The following is a 15,154-nucleotide window of genomic DNA, read 5'->3' as shown; positions in this document are numbered from 1 at the left end:
CCAGTCCCTGGTACCAACTTGTCTTATTTATGGTTTCTTTTGCTGTGAAGAGATGCCATGACTGTGTCAACTCTTACAAAGAAAATATTCAATGTGTTGTCTCACTTACAGTTTCAGAGGTTCAGTCTTTTACCATCATGAGGTGCAGCATGGTTGCATGCAGGCAGACATGGTGCTGGAGGTAAGAGTCCTTCCACCTTGATCAGAAGTCAGTTGCAACACTGGATGGTATCCTAAGCATAGTAAAACCTCAAAGTCCACCCCAGTGACACATTTCCTCCAACAAAGCCACACTTCCTAATAATGTCACCCTCTATGGGCTTATTGGGGCCAAATACAGTGAAACTACCATAATTACTTTTACTAGTTCTGCATTTTAGTGAAGAAGACTAAAACTATTCCAGAATTAAGTATATTGATTAGAGGAATTGGGCCTTTTAAAGAGTCTTTGACCTCGTTCTACCCACCCCATTGGAGAGCAACTTAATAATCTATGCTGAGGGGATGGAGAGATGACTCACAGGTTAAGAGCATTAGCTACTCTTCCAGAGGTCCCGAGTTCAATTACCAGCAACCACATGTGGCTCACAATGATCTATAATAAGATATGGTGTCCTTTTCTGGGAAGGATATTATAAGGTACTACACACAGAGGTCACCAGCCATTCAAGCTGTATAAGAACACACAAAAAAATAGCAAACCTTTAGAGATACCAATGATCCTACCTTTAAAATAGTTAACTGAGAAACCAAAATGGGTTTAACAATGACCTTTAACAGAAAAGAAACTGCAAGCTTTAGAACAACTGGTACAGGAGCAATTAGATGTTCACCGTACTGATGAATCAAACAGCTCTTGGAATTGTCCTGTATATGTTGTTAAAAAGAAACCTGAAAAATGGAGAATTGTGACATATTTAAGAGCTGTCAACAATGTAACCCACTATACAAAGACCTAACTTCCTTCATCGTGATACTATTTCTCATTTTTAACATGAGAAACAACGTTTTTAATTAACTCCCCTTTAAGAATTTCCAGTTTGTCTTAGGGTTCTCCTTGTTACTCTGCTTCTCTGGGGTCATGGACTATAGGCTTGTTATCCTTTGCTTTACAATTAGTATCCACTTATGAGTGCACACATATTATGTTCCTCTTTCTGTGTCTGAGTTACCTCACTCGGGATGGCTTTATTCTAGTTCCATCTCTTTGCAGGCAAATTTCAAGATGTCATTGTTTGTACCACTGAGTAGTACTCCATTGTGTAAATGTATCACATTTTCTTTATCCCTTCTTCTTTTGGGGGTCCTCTAGGTTGTTTCCAGGTTCTCTCTATCACAAATAATGCTGCTATGAACTTAGATGAACTAATTAGTCCTTGTAAGAGAAACATAGATCCCTCTGAGAAGAAGAAATAGATAATATCCCCTAAAAATATTGGGAGCATGGGGGTGGTGGTAGAAGGGAAGGCAGAAAGTGAGGAGGAGGGGAGAAGGGGAGGAACTTAAGGGAAAGAGATGGGGAAGATGGGGGAAGGACAGAGACAAAGAGCAAGCAAAGAAATATTGGTTGAGGGAGCCATTATGGGAATAGCAAGAGCTAGAGAAATTCCCAGAAATCCAAAAGAATGACACCAACTAAGATCCTAAGCAATAGTGGAAAGAGTGCATGAACTGGCCTTGCCATGGAGTCAGACTGATGATTATCTTAAATGTCACCATAGTACCTTCATCTAACAACAGATGGAAGAAGAGGCAGAGATACACAACAGAGCACTGGGATGAGCTCCCAAAGTCCAGTCAAAGAGTGGGAAGAGTGAGAATATGAGCAAAGAGGTCAAGACCATGATGGGATACCCACTAAAACAGCTTGCCTGAGCTAATGGGAACCCACCAACTCCAGCCTGACAGTGAGAGAACCAGCATAGGACCAAACTAGGCCTTCTGAATGTCGAAGACAGTTGCAAGGCTAGGGCAGCCTATGGGACCACTGGCAGTGAGCCCAGCATTAATCCCTACTGCTTGTACTGGCTTTTTGGAGGCCATTCGTTTTGGAGGGATACCTTGCTCAGCCTAGATATAGTAGGAGGGTCTTGGTCCTGCCTCAAAGCAATGTGCTAGACTTTGTTGCCTCCCCATGGAAGGCCTTACTCTCTTTAGGAATGAATGGAGGTGAGTGGAGGGAAAGTGGAAGGTGTGGGAGGGGAGGAGGGAGCAGAAACTGGAATTGGTATGTAAAATAAGAAAAGAGAGTTTTTTTAAGAATAATTAAATAAAAAAGAATTCCCAGTTGTCTCATCAGAACTGCTGATGATGAGAGTGAAGTGTGAGACAACGTGATTGCGTAGCATGTCTATACAGAGAACTCAGGCATTGCACAGCCTGGTTGCCGCTGCTCACATGTAGCTGTAAACTGAGAGTGTCGTGGTTCCAACAACAAAAGAAGTCCAAGAGGGTGTCTAGGTGGTTAACCTAATGTACAGCAACCAGAGGGGAGGAGGAGGTGACAGCCATCTAAAAAAGAAGACAGAGGATGGGCAGAAAAAGCATGTTTGGTGGGAGCTGCCTGTAGGCAGAGCCATGCAGTCATGGACAAGTAGCTCCATTTGGAGCCTAGTCACCTCTGAAGTTTAAGGACTGTGGAGTTTGAGTAGCAGCTGGAGGCTGTTGTAGAGAAGCTGCAGCAGAGATATCCCAGGCTCAATCAGATGGCTTGGGGCAAGAAAGAAAAAGTCACCTAATGGCATAGTGGCCCCAATGACCACAGAAATAGATGCAGTTCTAGAGGCTGCAATGCTAAAGGCAAGCAGATATTGGGGTAAGAACCTGAATGATCAGAGAAGCTGTAGATAAGTGACCTCCTGTTTCCTCTGTTCCTCCATCCAAAAGGGGCTGAGATCTTCTCTCAGCCTTACTATTCCCTATCTCCTATCTGCCATCAGTCCTCCAAACCCTTATGGTTAATTTTGGTCACCTAGTGGCTAGTTCTGCCCTCTGATACAAAGCAGCTTTATTGTCATAATGTGATTAAAATATCACACAAGAGTCTTGGAAGTATTATTCAAAATACTTTGATTGCAGAATGGTCTTCTAAATTGTTACATATACCATTAAGCCAGAAGTCAAGTTTTTTTAAACATACTTTTGATTCTTTAGGAATTTCACATCATGCCCCCAAATCTCACTCATTTCCCAGTCCCTCTACATCCACCCTTCACTCTTGTGATGTTCCAAATTTAATTTTCCAAAAGAAATCCAAAAAAGTATTGTAATGGAAAACAAAAACAACAAGAAAACCACTTCACTCCTCCATATTTCCAGCCTCTCCAAGTCTTCTTTATTCATCCTAATGGTTTTGGTGTGCCATGCAGTATAAACTTTTGCCCACTCAGCTTACTTGAATATGTTCATTGCAATGAGTTGTTGATCTGGTTCAAGGCCTCTGGCATCTGGTATGCTATCACTACTGGGCCCTCACTAAACTTTTCTCAGATATCCTGCTGTTGCCCCCAGTCATGAAGATCCTGTGGCTATGGTTCCACAGAGCCAGTCCTTTCAGGCACTCCAGCAGGTCACAGGTGAGGGAGATGTTGGGGTGGGACAACTCAAAGTCCTGGATGTGGGTCTAGGTGGCAGCAGAGTTGGTCAGTCTAAGCCTCTAGAACTGCCCCCTCAATTGAGAGGCACAGCCATCTCTTTTACACCCATGCCACCAGGGCCAGCCCTCCATGCCTGTAGTGAGAGGTGAAGCCATCTCTCTCATGTGTGGATCCAGCTCTCCCATAAGGGACAGAACCAACTTTACTGCTGCCGTGGCCAGCAAGGGTCAGGACCAGCTACCCCAAGGCCAGCAAAGGGCAGTGCCAGTTCATGACAGTCCTCAGATCTCAACATGCATAGTTCCTATGAACAACGGTGTTCATGAAGATTAACCCAACTGTGGTAGAAACATAGACACAGATGTGGCCCTCAGCAGCATTTGGCCTAGATATCACCATGGAGCCAGGTAGCCACATAGGCCAACCAGATCAGTTCACATATAATATATTTTTATAACAGATGCTTAAAATGTCAAGTATAAATTATTATTTGCTACATAAACTAAATAAACATCTTGATATATACCAGAGTTCCATAAAAGTAATAATCATTGCTGCATTATTATAACTTGAAAGGTTTCAAGGTGTCTTCTTACTATATACAAGTGTATAAATGTGAGTGTTGATGCAAAGGATTTTAACTTACACAGTCAGTTGAATAGCACATGGTAGGTACTAATAGAGGCATGCACAAGTAAAATCCTTATCCTCTTGTATATATTTTGATGGTGACCTTTCTCAGGGCCTCCTTTACATCTCTGTTCCTCAGACTGTAAATGAGGGGGTTAAGCATGGGGATCACCACTGTGTAGAACACAGCCATTATCTTGTTCTGCTCAGTAGAGTAGTTGGACTTGGGCATCACATAAATAAAAGTGATGGTCCCATAGTAGAGAGTGACTGCAGTGAGGTGGGAGGTACAGGTGGAAAAGGCCCTTTGGCGGCCCTCAGTGGAGCGCATCTTCAGGATGGTAATGAGGATGTAGGTGTAGGAGACAGCTATGACAAACACTGTAATCACAATGATGGATCCGGCAGAGATGGCGGGAATAATTCCAATAATGGAAACTTCTGAGCATGAAAGTTTCAACACAGCTGGAAAGTCACAGAAAAAGTGGTCTATCTGATTTGGCCCACAGAAGGACAAACTCAACAGGCAGCTAGTATATGTCATTGAATTCACAAAGCCGCCAACATAGGAAACCCCAACCAAGAGGAAGCAGATCCTAGGGGACATATGTGTAGAGTAGAGCAAGGGTGAGCAAATGGCCACATATCTGTCATAGGCCATGGTTGCCAGAAGGAAGCATTCAACTGTACCAAATATCACTGTAATGCAGAACTGGGCTTCACATGCAGCCACAGAGAGTACCATTCCATATCCAAGGAATCCTGCAAGCATTATAGGTGTGACTGATGTAGAAAACCCAATGTCCACAAAAGCTAGATGGCTAAGGAACTGATACATGGGTGTATGGAGCTGAGGGCAACTTCTTATTAAAGAGATGATGCTGATATTGGCTACTAAAGTAACAGCATATATTCCAAGAAATACCATAAAGAGAATGACATGCAGTGTGGGGTTCTCTGTTAACCCCAGAAGAATGAACTCTGTCAAAATGGTGTGATTTGGAGCCTTCATCTAGAGTGTAAAATGTCCCTGTTGAAGGAGATGAGAAGAAATACATTTGTTTAGTAATTTTTCAATGTTTCCTATATTTTTCTATTACTCCACAGATTCTATAACAATTCCTTTCTTTTGCCAAATTATAAATATCTGTGATTTGCAGGATTAGAGCTTTTGTTCCTTCTTTGAATAAAATGGGAAGAGTTAAGTCTCACCCTGCTATTTCAGGTATCTTCTTCTCTTTATGTAATGCTTATACAAGGTATCCTCAAACCTTGACTCTGAATATCCTCCCCTCAAGGATGAGATCTATAATTTCAATAATCTCTTGAATTTCATTCACAAATCAATTAGACGTTCCTCAACTCCCTCAAATGTTGTCAATCCATACTCATCTCCAACTCCACCAATATTCTATAAATTTTGATGTATTTATTTTTATGTGTATGATTGTTTGGCTTTCATGCATGTCCTTACATGACATACATGCTTTGTGCCCACAGAGATCAGAAGAGTGCATTCATTGAGTTTCCTGGGAGTGCAGTTATGGACAGTTGTGAGCCACCATGGGGTTGATGGAAATTAAATTCAGGTCCTCTGAAAGAACACCCAGTGCTCTTAACTACTGAGTGTCTCTCCAAGTCCCTCACCCCAGTCAGCTCATTCATTCATAATCTCATGTTTGCAACTTTGCAGCCTTCCTGGCAATCTTCCTCACATTGTACTCCTGGTAGTAAAATACCTTGGCTTTTGTCTATAATTTAATGGTTTTTCTTTCTTCATCTCCTGTTTTCCATCCTCTGTGTCACAACTTGGCTTAAATCCTTTGTCATTTTCACTCTGTATTTTTTCTGTATTCTGTTTATTTACCTAACACACATTCTAACTCTAATGCTTATTTATTCTAACTCACATCATTTCCTCTTGTAGTTTATAATATACAATTAATGACTTCTTTCTAATAAAAAGCAGAAAATGCAAAAATCTAATTCTTTTTATGGTTTTTCGGGTCTTCATTCTGAGCTATGACCTCACTGGCACAACACTCGTTATTCTTTCTGACCCCTCCTTGCATTTAACTACGCTTCTTGACATCTTTCCATGCAGTTCTCACATTAACCCAGAAATCCATCAATATCCCAGGTGTGTAGCTTCAGCCTTCAAAATTATTTTCTTTAAAAAAGCTTCTCTGACTAATAGGGATGAACCTGATTCACTTTCTTGGTAGACATCTGCTTCTTCAGATAATACAGTGACCACTGTGTACACTAGACCATGGTTTACAACTTGCTTACCTTTCACTTTTCTCAATTATTACATGTTTCCATTAATAATTTTTATCTTTGTCTTAAAAACCCAATGTTTGTGCAGAAAGTGTGCTAAAGTTTTGGGTGAGTATATGCATGATTAATGTGGTAACATGGTTCTGGAAAACAAGGTGTAATTTATATTCCCTGCCCAGAAAACTAACCTTCAAAGAGAATGAAGTTAATTAAAGGCTTCATAAAAGAATATTTTAGAAAACAACAAAATCAAGTCTCATTTATCTAATTTTTAAATAAAAATTAAATAACAAAGATGGAAAAAACAGTTGACAATTCCTTTGAAACATAGCTCCTGTTACACATTTCAATCAATAGATGTTTACTACATTTGTTTCTATTTACTTTTAAATATTTTGATATTTATTTTAGAAAATCATAAGGAGAGAGAGAGAGAGAGAGAGAGAGAGAGAGAGAGAGAGAGAGAGAGAGAGAGAGAGAGAGAGAACGCATGCCCGAGTGAGGTCTTTTACAGGCCGTCTTACTATGCATAGACTAGCCCTGGCTTTTCTAAAACTTGTGATAATCCTGCTTTAATATGAGATTACAGGCATATGTGACTCTGCCTGATTTAGCTACATTTTAAAATTCCCATGCTTAGCTCTTTATCTGAAGGTAACAAATTGAAAAAGTGCATTCTGTGCTTTGTGGAAAGTTCACCAATAAGATTTACACCATTGAAAACACTAAAGGAAATTGTTCCCTATTGATCATTGATGGGTTGTGTTGTTGACTGCATTTTGATTGAAAGGGTTAGCATTTTCATCTCCCTAATCATTGCATAATATTCATATAAGTGTAATAGTCTGCTTGCAATATTTTAAGTTCCAACAGAGTTGAACTTTTACCAGATACAATGCTATCAGTATTAAATGTCTTCAAAATGTTTTGGACCTTTTGATTTTTTTTCAGTTTTGTCAGAGTAAATAAACATAAGATCCATCTGTTTCTGCAACTGTTCACCTGACTTGGTGAATTGGGAGATTCGGTGAATCAATCCATCACTCATTCAAGAATGTCCCCTGTATCTTCTTTAATGGGATCTTCCTGTTTACCTTACTATTGTAACAGACAGATTATGATCTTTGATGTTAGCTCTATTATTAGGTGTTTTTCTTTTAAACTTATCAGTTGGTCAGCATACATTTAATGGTTCAAATCTTGAACTTTCTATATAAATCATTGAGAAGTTTGAGGCTGTCACACCACTATTGGTTCCCCATTTCTAAAAGAAAGCACCCAGAGTTCCTTTTTCTATCCTACCTACAACGTGGTTTCCAGTTCTCTTGAAGACTTCTTCTTCAGATTGAACACAGTCTGACTGTTCTTTGCATTCTGATTCAAGCAGAGTCAAGGCAACAACTTTGTTTCCGTTCTCGCTCTCACTAGCCATTCTGCACTGATTGCCAAGTTCTAGGTGGAGGTAAACAAGGCAGACACACAGGTCATCCATAACAATTGTACATGGCACATAAACTCTTTGGTGCCCAGGATACTTTTTTAACTTGAACAATGAGAGAACTGACCTCATAGTGCAGTTTTGTTGTAAGATTAAAGAAAGGGATATCTGTGAAATGCCAAAGGTCTTCAGATATATAAAGGTTAAGCATGTCTTTAGTTAATAAAAATGCAAGATGTTTGATTAGTTTTTCAATTACTTAGTGTTTTGATGACTATAGTTTTGTTTTCAACATGTCAGGTAGTTTTACCATAAATACAAAAATAAGACAATAGGTGCAATATGTATGTGTCCTCTGTCCTAAATTCTGTTATTCAAATATAGAGTATAAAAACCAATACTTTTTCTTTCTTCCCTTTTCCTCTCCACTGTATGCTTAATATCTAGAATTCTCGAATGGCCTTCCTGATTATTGGCTTAGATCAGGAATGCTGAACACTCAAAATCCTGTTCCTCAAAGGATCTGTCACTTCTATGGGAAGTAGAGGAGAAAAATCAATGAACCTTACCTAGTTGAAATCAGGTTGTTGCTTCTGATTTCCTCTTCTTGTCTCAGTTCCTGAAGTCTAGTAACAATAATGGTTGCCACCAGCCATCCATGCAGTACCCACCTGCCTTAGAAAAACCAGTCTATGTATGCCAGGAAACCACTACACAGCATCTCTAGGTGAGGACATGGTTTATACAGAGGTCAAGATCTCAAAAGTACATTACTAATTTTCAATTTATTCTTCAGTTATTTAAAAATCTATCCTAATGAAGTCTATCAGTCTTTCATTTACCATTTAAAGCCAATATTGACATAAAACCCAATGAGGACTTTATGAAGTGGATGTATTTTATTTATGTAGAGAAAGTTGGGATCTCGAAACTCTGCAATGTGAACCATCAATACACTCACTGGTCAAAAAGCATAGCCACACACTTGAAGAAAATACAAGGTTGGATGTCTTTGTATGCATGTTAAGGGGAGGAAAAGCTATAATCTAACAAGGCAACCCTTTAGGGATCATTGCTGCATCCCTATTAATAGAAAGGTCAATAGGGTTCTGAAACAGAAGTGACTTATGGAACCAGGTGATTCATTAAGTCCTAGTTTGCCCTCCCCAGGTGACACCCACATGTCTTGGCATCCAATGGAATTCATTTGTACTTGTTTACTGAAAGTGAATGAGACAGCACATGTCCTCCCAGAAGAATATTTGCCATTGAACGTAATAGCTTACCTAGTTAGTTTGGGGTAATGTTCTGATATCACTTCCCAATTAAAATAACCTTTGAATCAAATTTAAAAAGAGCCTTGAGATAGAAGGCTAGAATAGTAATGAATTAAATTGGTACTTAGATTTATTGCCCATTTGCAGAAGAAATAGAAAAATGATCCTTGAGTCTTTCATATATACAACTGAGATTTTAAAAGGTGTTTGAACCTCTTCCTCACTGCTGCTCAGTAGAACAAGTTATGACTCTCACCTGAGACACCTGAGCACCCACAGTTCATTGTGACTCAATAAAACCATTTGTAATCAGAAAAAGTGTGCCTCCAGTTTTATCCCTCACTTAAGATTTCTTCCCCTAGTTGGTGTCTTTCTGAATCCATAAGAATTTAAGCATTATTTTCACCATTTCTGTAGGGAAAGCACTGAGTTCTGATGGGAGTTACATTGATTCTGAAGAGTGCTTTGTGGAGTATAGCTATGTTAAAGACTGAAATCTTCCAGCTCATGTCTAGCAATGTCTGTCTCTGTGTCAGTGTTTTTCTCACTTTCTTTCATTAATAAATTAGAGTTTTTAGTACAGAGATTGTGTACATCCTTCGCTGATTTTCTGATAGCCTTTATGCCTGGAAAAGTGGGATTCACACAACTAAAGCACCATGTCTCATGGAGTCAAAATGGACCGCCAATGATCCCGTACACTATTAGAAGTGTTTGTCGGGGCTGGAGAGACTCTTCCAAAGGTCCTGAGTTCAATTCCCAGCAACCACATGGTTGCTCACAACCATCTGTAAAGAGGTCTGGCGCCCTCTTCTGGCCTTCAGGCATACACACAGAATATTGTATACATAATAAATAAATAAATATTTTTTTAAAAAAAAGAAGTGTTTGTCAAAAGATGAGTGCCGTTGGACAGGAGCTATGGCTCAGCAATTTAGAACATTTACTTCTCTTTCAAAAGACCATGTTTTCTTTCCAGCATTCATTTCTAACAACTCACAATCACCAGTAACTGCACCTCCGGGGAATCTAACATGCTCCTCTGGCCTCCATAGGAACCTGGACACATGTGACATTCATGTGCTCACACAGGTGCATACACACAAATAAAAATAAATATTTTAAAACTATATAAAACTGAGAGTCAAGCTTGGTGGTTCATAACTGTTATGTAAGCACTTAATAAGCCACATAAAGGAACTCTGTGAATTAAAGGCCATTCTGGGCTACATGGTAAGCTTGAGATCAGTATCTAAGACAGAATGAAATTCTGTCTAAAATCCAAAACAGAAACTTTATGCATGTAGAGCTACTCTTTAATAGGGAAAGCATGCCAACTGGTTATATAATATCTAATGGTCAGCCATGAAAAAATATATACAGTAGCATACTGAGCAGGTTATATTTAGAAATATATGTGTATACATACATACACATATATTCATTTAACAACAATTAATGAAAAGAAAGGCCAAAATTTATAAGAATGCAAGGAAAGGTATATGGAGGGTTAAGAGAGAGAAAAGGGAAGGGAGAGATTTTGAATAATATTAAATATTAAAAAGAAAAGAAAAATATTCACATGGAAACCAAGAAATAAAGATAAAGTCTAGGAATATGTTCCCTAGAAAACAAAGGGGGAAAGATCCTACTTTGTGGGCTGTAACAGTGAAAAAACAGAGTGGGCACATGTACAAGAAAAGGTTTAGTAGGGTAGGATTCAGAAGAAATGGAAGAAGGCTCATCAGTATATGATGATGTGGTTTCTATATCTTTACTTGGCCCTTTAACCTTACACTCTACTCCCATGAAGAAAGGTGTATAATCAAGATACTGAAGAACTTTGCAAATACATGTTCTGGTTTTTATATCAGCTGTGCAAAGGTTCATCCTTAGGAGAATGGGGTAACAGTAGTACCCACACACTGTAGCCAGGCCATAGTTGATTTCCTGATTCTTTCTTCTCGCTCATTGTTGGTCAGTCTCCTAACCATATCTACACCTAATTACCTGGATCCTCAGCAAAATTGTTCAAATATTTATTCAATGTTCTCATAGTGTTTCTTCACAGTAATAAATTATTAAAATAAAAATTTTAAATTCAGAATAACATATCATTTCCATTTAACTTATCCTTGTTATCTTTCAAATTCCAGTATAAATTTCATTGATAGTACCATACACTTTCATGTTATAGACAATTAGGCATTTTCTGTATTGTTGGAATTTATAAATATCTCTAACTCTTTGTGTCTCTAATTCTCATTACACTAAGGAAAAACAATTGAATCTAGGTCTTATTTTCCATTATTATATTTTACTCAGCATTTGCTTGATAGTTTCCACTCCTCCTTTACAGTCTCATGATGATGGTCATGTTAGTTAAGTAGATCTTGCCCTTGGGAAGAATGTGAAGTTCATTCCGAGACAATATTTCTAGTATTTTTTACAAGTTCTAATTTGTTCACTGATCTATACCAACAAAACCAAGACTGTGGCGTAGACATTAACAGTAACACACAAAATTTAAAATGCCCCTTCTCACTCTATGTAAATACTGATATTTACATCTTGCCAAATACTCTATTTTTGAATGTGTATGGAAATATGGCTAGAACTGAAATAAAATATTATCAAGACCTGATTTGCTAAGAAATGGGAATTGACCTGGTTTTTGAGACCTGTGCTTGGAAATGTATTACCTAGGTAATATTTGCGTAACATTTGTTAGAAAGATTGACTCAATACACTAACTAAAGTTTGATAACTCTGAACACATCCTCTATTCAATGACAGTGGTTACTAGACAGGTTGTGGAGGAATGAGTGTTAAGTGCATGATGCAAAGAGTCAGTGCTGCATCCTTGGGAAAATATTCTTTTTCTCCGAGACTACTTTTCTCATTTATAATACCCTATCTTATGGATTTACTGGGAAACTGAATGTAGAAGACACATAATTTTAGAGACCAACATCTTAGATGCAAATGACCTTAGTTATTCTTTTTTTTCTTCATGAGTATATGGGCACTCTCCTTTCAGTCTTTACCTGGGAAATTTATCCAGAAAGTAAAACAATAGTTTCACTTACTTAGGTTGTTGTGAGAAATAGGTGAAATAATATATGCAACTATAATTTAGCCTGACACACACAAGGCACATAAATAACATAAAAGAAAAGATCTTGACTTATTGCAGAAGTTCTATGATAGCAATAATTATTCCTGTCATTTTACTGATGTGAAGTGGTCCCACAGATGATACATGAGTGTATAAAGGTGAGTTAGTAAGCATCATGTGATGGATGCTAACTGTGACATGGCTAAAGGAAATCATAGTCTCTTGAATTGAAAGGTCTATGAATATACTCTGACAGTTGCCTTCCTCAGAGCATCCTTTACATCTCTGTTCCTCAGACTGTAGATGAGGGGGTTAAGCATGGGGATCAACACTGTGTAGAATACAGACAGCACCTTGTTCTGTTCAGTAGAGTAGCTGGACTTGGGCATCACATAAATGAAGGTGATGGTCCCATAGTAGAGAGTGACTGCAGTGAGGTGGGAGGTGCAGGTGGAGAAGGCCTTTTGGCGGCCCTCAGTGTGGCGCATCTTCAGGATGGTGATGAGGATGTAGATGTAGGAGACGGCTATGACAAACACTGTCACCACTATAATGGAGCCAGAAGAGATAGAGGGGATGAATCCAATAACAGAGACATCTGAACAGGACAGTTTCAACAAAGGGGAGAAGTCACAGAAAAAGTGATCTATCTGATTTGGTCCACAGAAGGACAGATTTAACAAACAACCAGTAAATGTCCAACCATTCATGCAGCCACCAACATAAGAAACTCCCAACAGTAGAAAACAGACTCTGGGGGACATGAGCACAGAGTAGAGAAGAGGTGAACAGATGGCTACATAGCGGTCATAGGCCATGGCAGCCAATAGGAAGCACTCAGCTGACCCAAATGACACTGTGATACAGAGCTGGGCTTCACAGGCAGCCAGAGGTAGGACCAGTCCATGCCCAAGGAGTTCCATAAGCATTATAACGGAGACTGAGGTTGAATAGACAATGTCTACAAAAGCCAGATGGCTGAGGAACAGGTACATGGGTGTGTGCAGCTGGGAAGAAATTCTTATCAACGTGATGATGCTGATATTTCCTACTAACGTGACAACATATACTCCTAAAAATATCACAAAAAAGACTATACACAGTGTAGGATCCTCTGTTAGTCCCAAAATGATTAGCTCTGTCACAGTGGTGTGGTTTCCAGCCTCCTCTCTTTGTGTGAATTGTCCCTGTTGAGGGAAATGAAAATAACTTGTTTTTATAATGTTCTGATTTTTCACATTGCTGGATTTTTTAAATTATCCTCACTCCTATTCATGGTTTTCTTCTCTGCTCCACACATAAATACTGAGTTCATTGGAATTGTGGTATTTTTTCCTTTTATCTTTGAATAAAATGAAAATAATGAACCTCACTTTGTCATTTGCTATTTTTTGCATGTACTATTTCTTAAATGTTACTATTCAATACTTCACTATTGTGATCTATCTCCAATGGTCATGGTCAATAATTTCAATGACCAATTTATTCTCATGATGGTCATTTTTATTGAAAATCTCACAAAAACCTCTCACAATTTGTTCCTATACCAAACTGATCCTTTTCTTCAGTCATTCCACCTATATTTCATATCTGAGTGCTGAAACCATCCAGCACCTCCTCTCTGCAATGTGGGAGATTCGTAGCTTTTTCTCATTTTGCCACATACAAAAAATGTAATTATATGCCATTTACTTACCAATTTTATCACTTTGTTAACACAAAAACATAACTATCACATCAAAAGTCATAGAACTAGTTTATTCTGTGCTCAAATGAATGATTCTGGCCCAGGATCATGTAGTCAGGTTACCCTGACTATCATCATCCTATGTGATATATAAGGTTTTTGTAGTTACAGAACAAAACAAAGCCATAACTCAGTCCACTTCACAAATATATTTGTAGAAACATCAATTGGTAGTTTACAGCAATTGTGGGAATACCTCTGTAATAGGTCTCAGGTGTTGTCTGATTTTATTCTTAGCTTGGGGTTGGTAGAACTAGTAGTCTAAGAGTACATCCCAAAAGATTTTATATAGTAGTCACAAGGATGTTATATCAGACACAGAAAGGGGCAATGAATGGCTATAAAGAGTTAAAGGATAACCCAATAATATTTAATGTAAGTTTTGTTTTTTAGTTCTCATTCTCATCTCTTTTTGTTACCACTATGGTCTAGGCTTTGGTCCTTCCTCTTTTGTATTTTGTTGCATTTGCCTCATTTTGTTCATTATTTTTCTTTTATGTTTCACACTAAATGGTGACATATTTATTCATTAAATTATTTGAGTAACTTCTCAAATATTCATAATATAACATAATCTCACTAAAATCATGCACATCACATATCATTGATTTGTGGCTTTTTTATTGATTGAAGAGTGTTTGGTAAATGCATGTTCCCTGAGTGATATTCAGGTATATGAAATACTTCAAAGAACCTACATCATCTGCTTTGGCTTGGTATTCAGAACTTTGTAGTCTACATTCAATCATTTCTCTAAATTTACTTTCCTATAACATATACTCCCTTACAATGATATGATTTTCAAAAGTCATGTTAGAAGATACTCTGATTGTCTTCTCATACTGATATAATATGCATAGTATACAATTTTCTGCTAACAATGTTTATGCACCATTAAAGTATTTAAACATTTACCACAACAAGTAATATTAGTATTAAATATCTTTCAAATATATCAATTCCTTAAATGTTTCCACTTGTTTTTTCTTTTATGAAAATAAGCATTTAGTTTCTCTGATGGTGAGCCTGAGTTCTTTCAATAAATTAACTATGAAGAGCAATGAATCA

The 15,154-nt window shown here is 38.1% G+C and overlaps 2 protein-coding genes across 2 annotated transcripts; both read right to left on the bottom strand.

Moving 5' to 3' along the window:
- Nucleotides 1-4,299: 4,299 nt before the first annotated feature.
- On the bottom strand, nt 4,300-5,238 carry LOC142851315 (olfactory receptor 5P56). Its single transcript, XM_075975187.1, has one exon. It carries the CDS (start codon nt 5,236-5,238, stop codon nt 4,300-4,302), a length of 939 nt encoding a protein of 312 aa, XP_075831302.1.
- Nucleotides 5,239-12,575: 7,337 nt separating this feature from the next.
- LOC142850887 (olfactory receptor 5P53) lies at nt 12,576-13,517 on the bottom strand. The gene has a single exon (XM_075974790.1). The coding sequence runs from the start codon at nt 13,332-13,334 to the stop codon at nt 12,576-12,578; it is 759 nt and encodes a 252-aa protein (XP_075830905.1). The 5' UTR covers nt 13,335-13,517.
- Between the last annotated feature and the right edge of the window lie 1,637 nt (nt 13,518-15,154).

This window comes from Microtus pennsylvanicus, chromosome 5, assembly GCF_037038515.1.
Source record: "Microtus pennsylvanicus isolate mMicPen1 chromosome 5, mMicPen1.hap1, whole genome shotgun sequence".
Taxonomy (NCBI): domain Eukaryota; kingdom Metazoa; phylum Chordata; class Mammalia; order Rodentia; family Cricetidae; genus Microtus; species Microtus pennsylvanicus.
Note: the sequence above shows the minus strand (reverse complement) of the source record. Positions and strands in the feature narration are given on the sequence as shown.

Excerpts from the sequence above, each read along its gene's own strand:
- LOC142850887 (XM_075974790.1), bottom strand. The coding sequence starts at position 13,334 with ATGTACCTGTTCCTCAGCCATCTGGCTTTTGTAGACATTGTCTATTCA.
- LOC142851315 (XM_075975187.1), bottom strand. The coding sequence starts at position 5,238 with ATGAAGGCTCCAAATCACACCATTTTGACAGAGTTCATTCTTCTGGGG.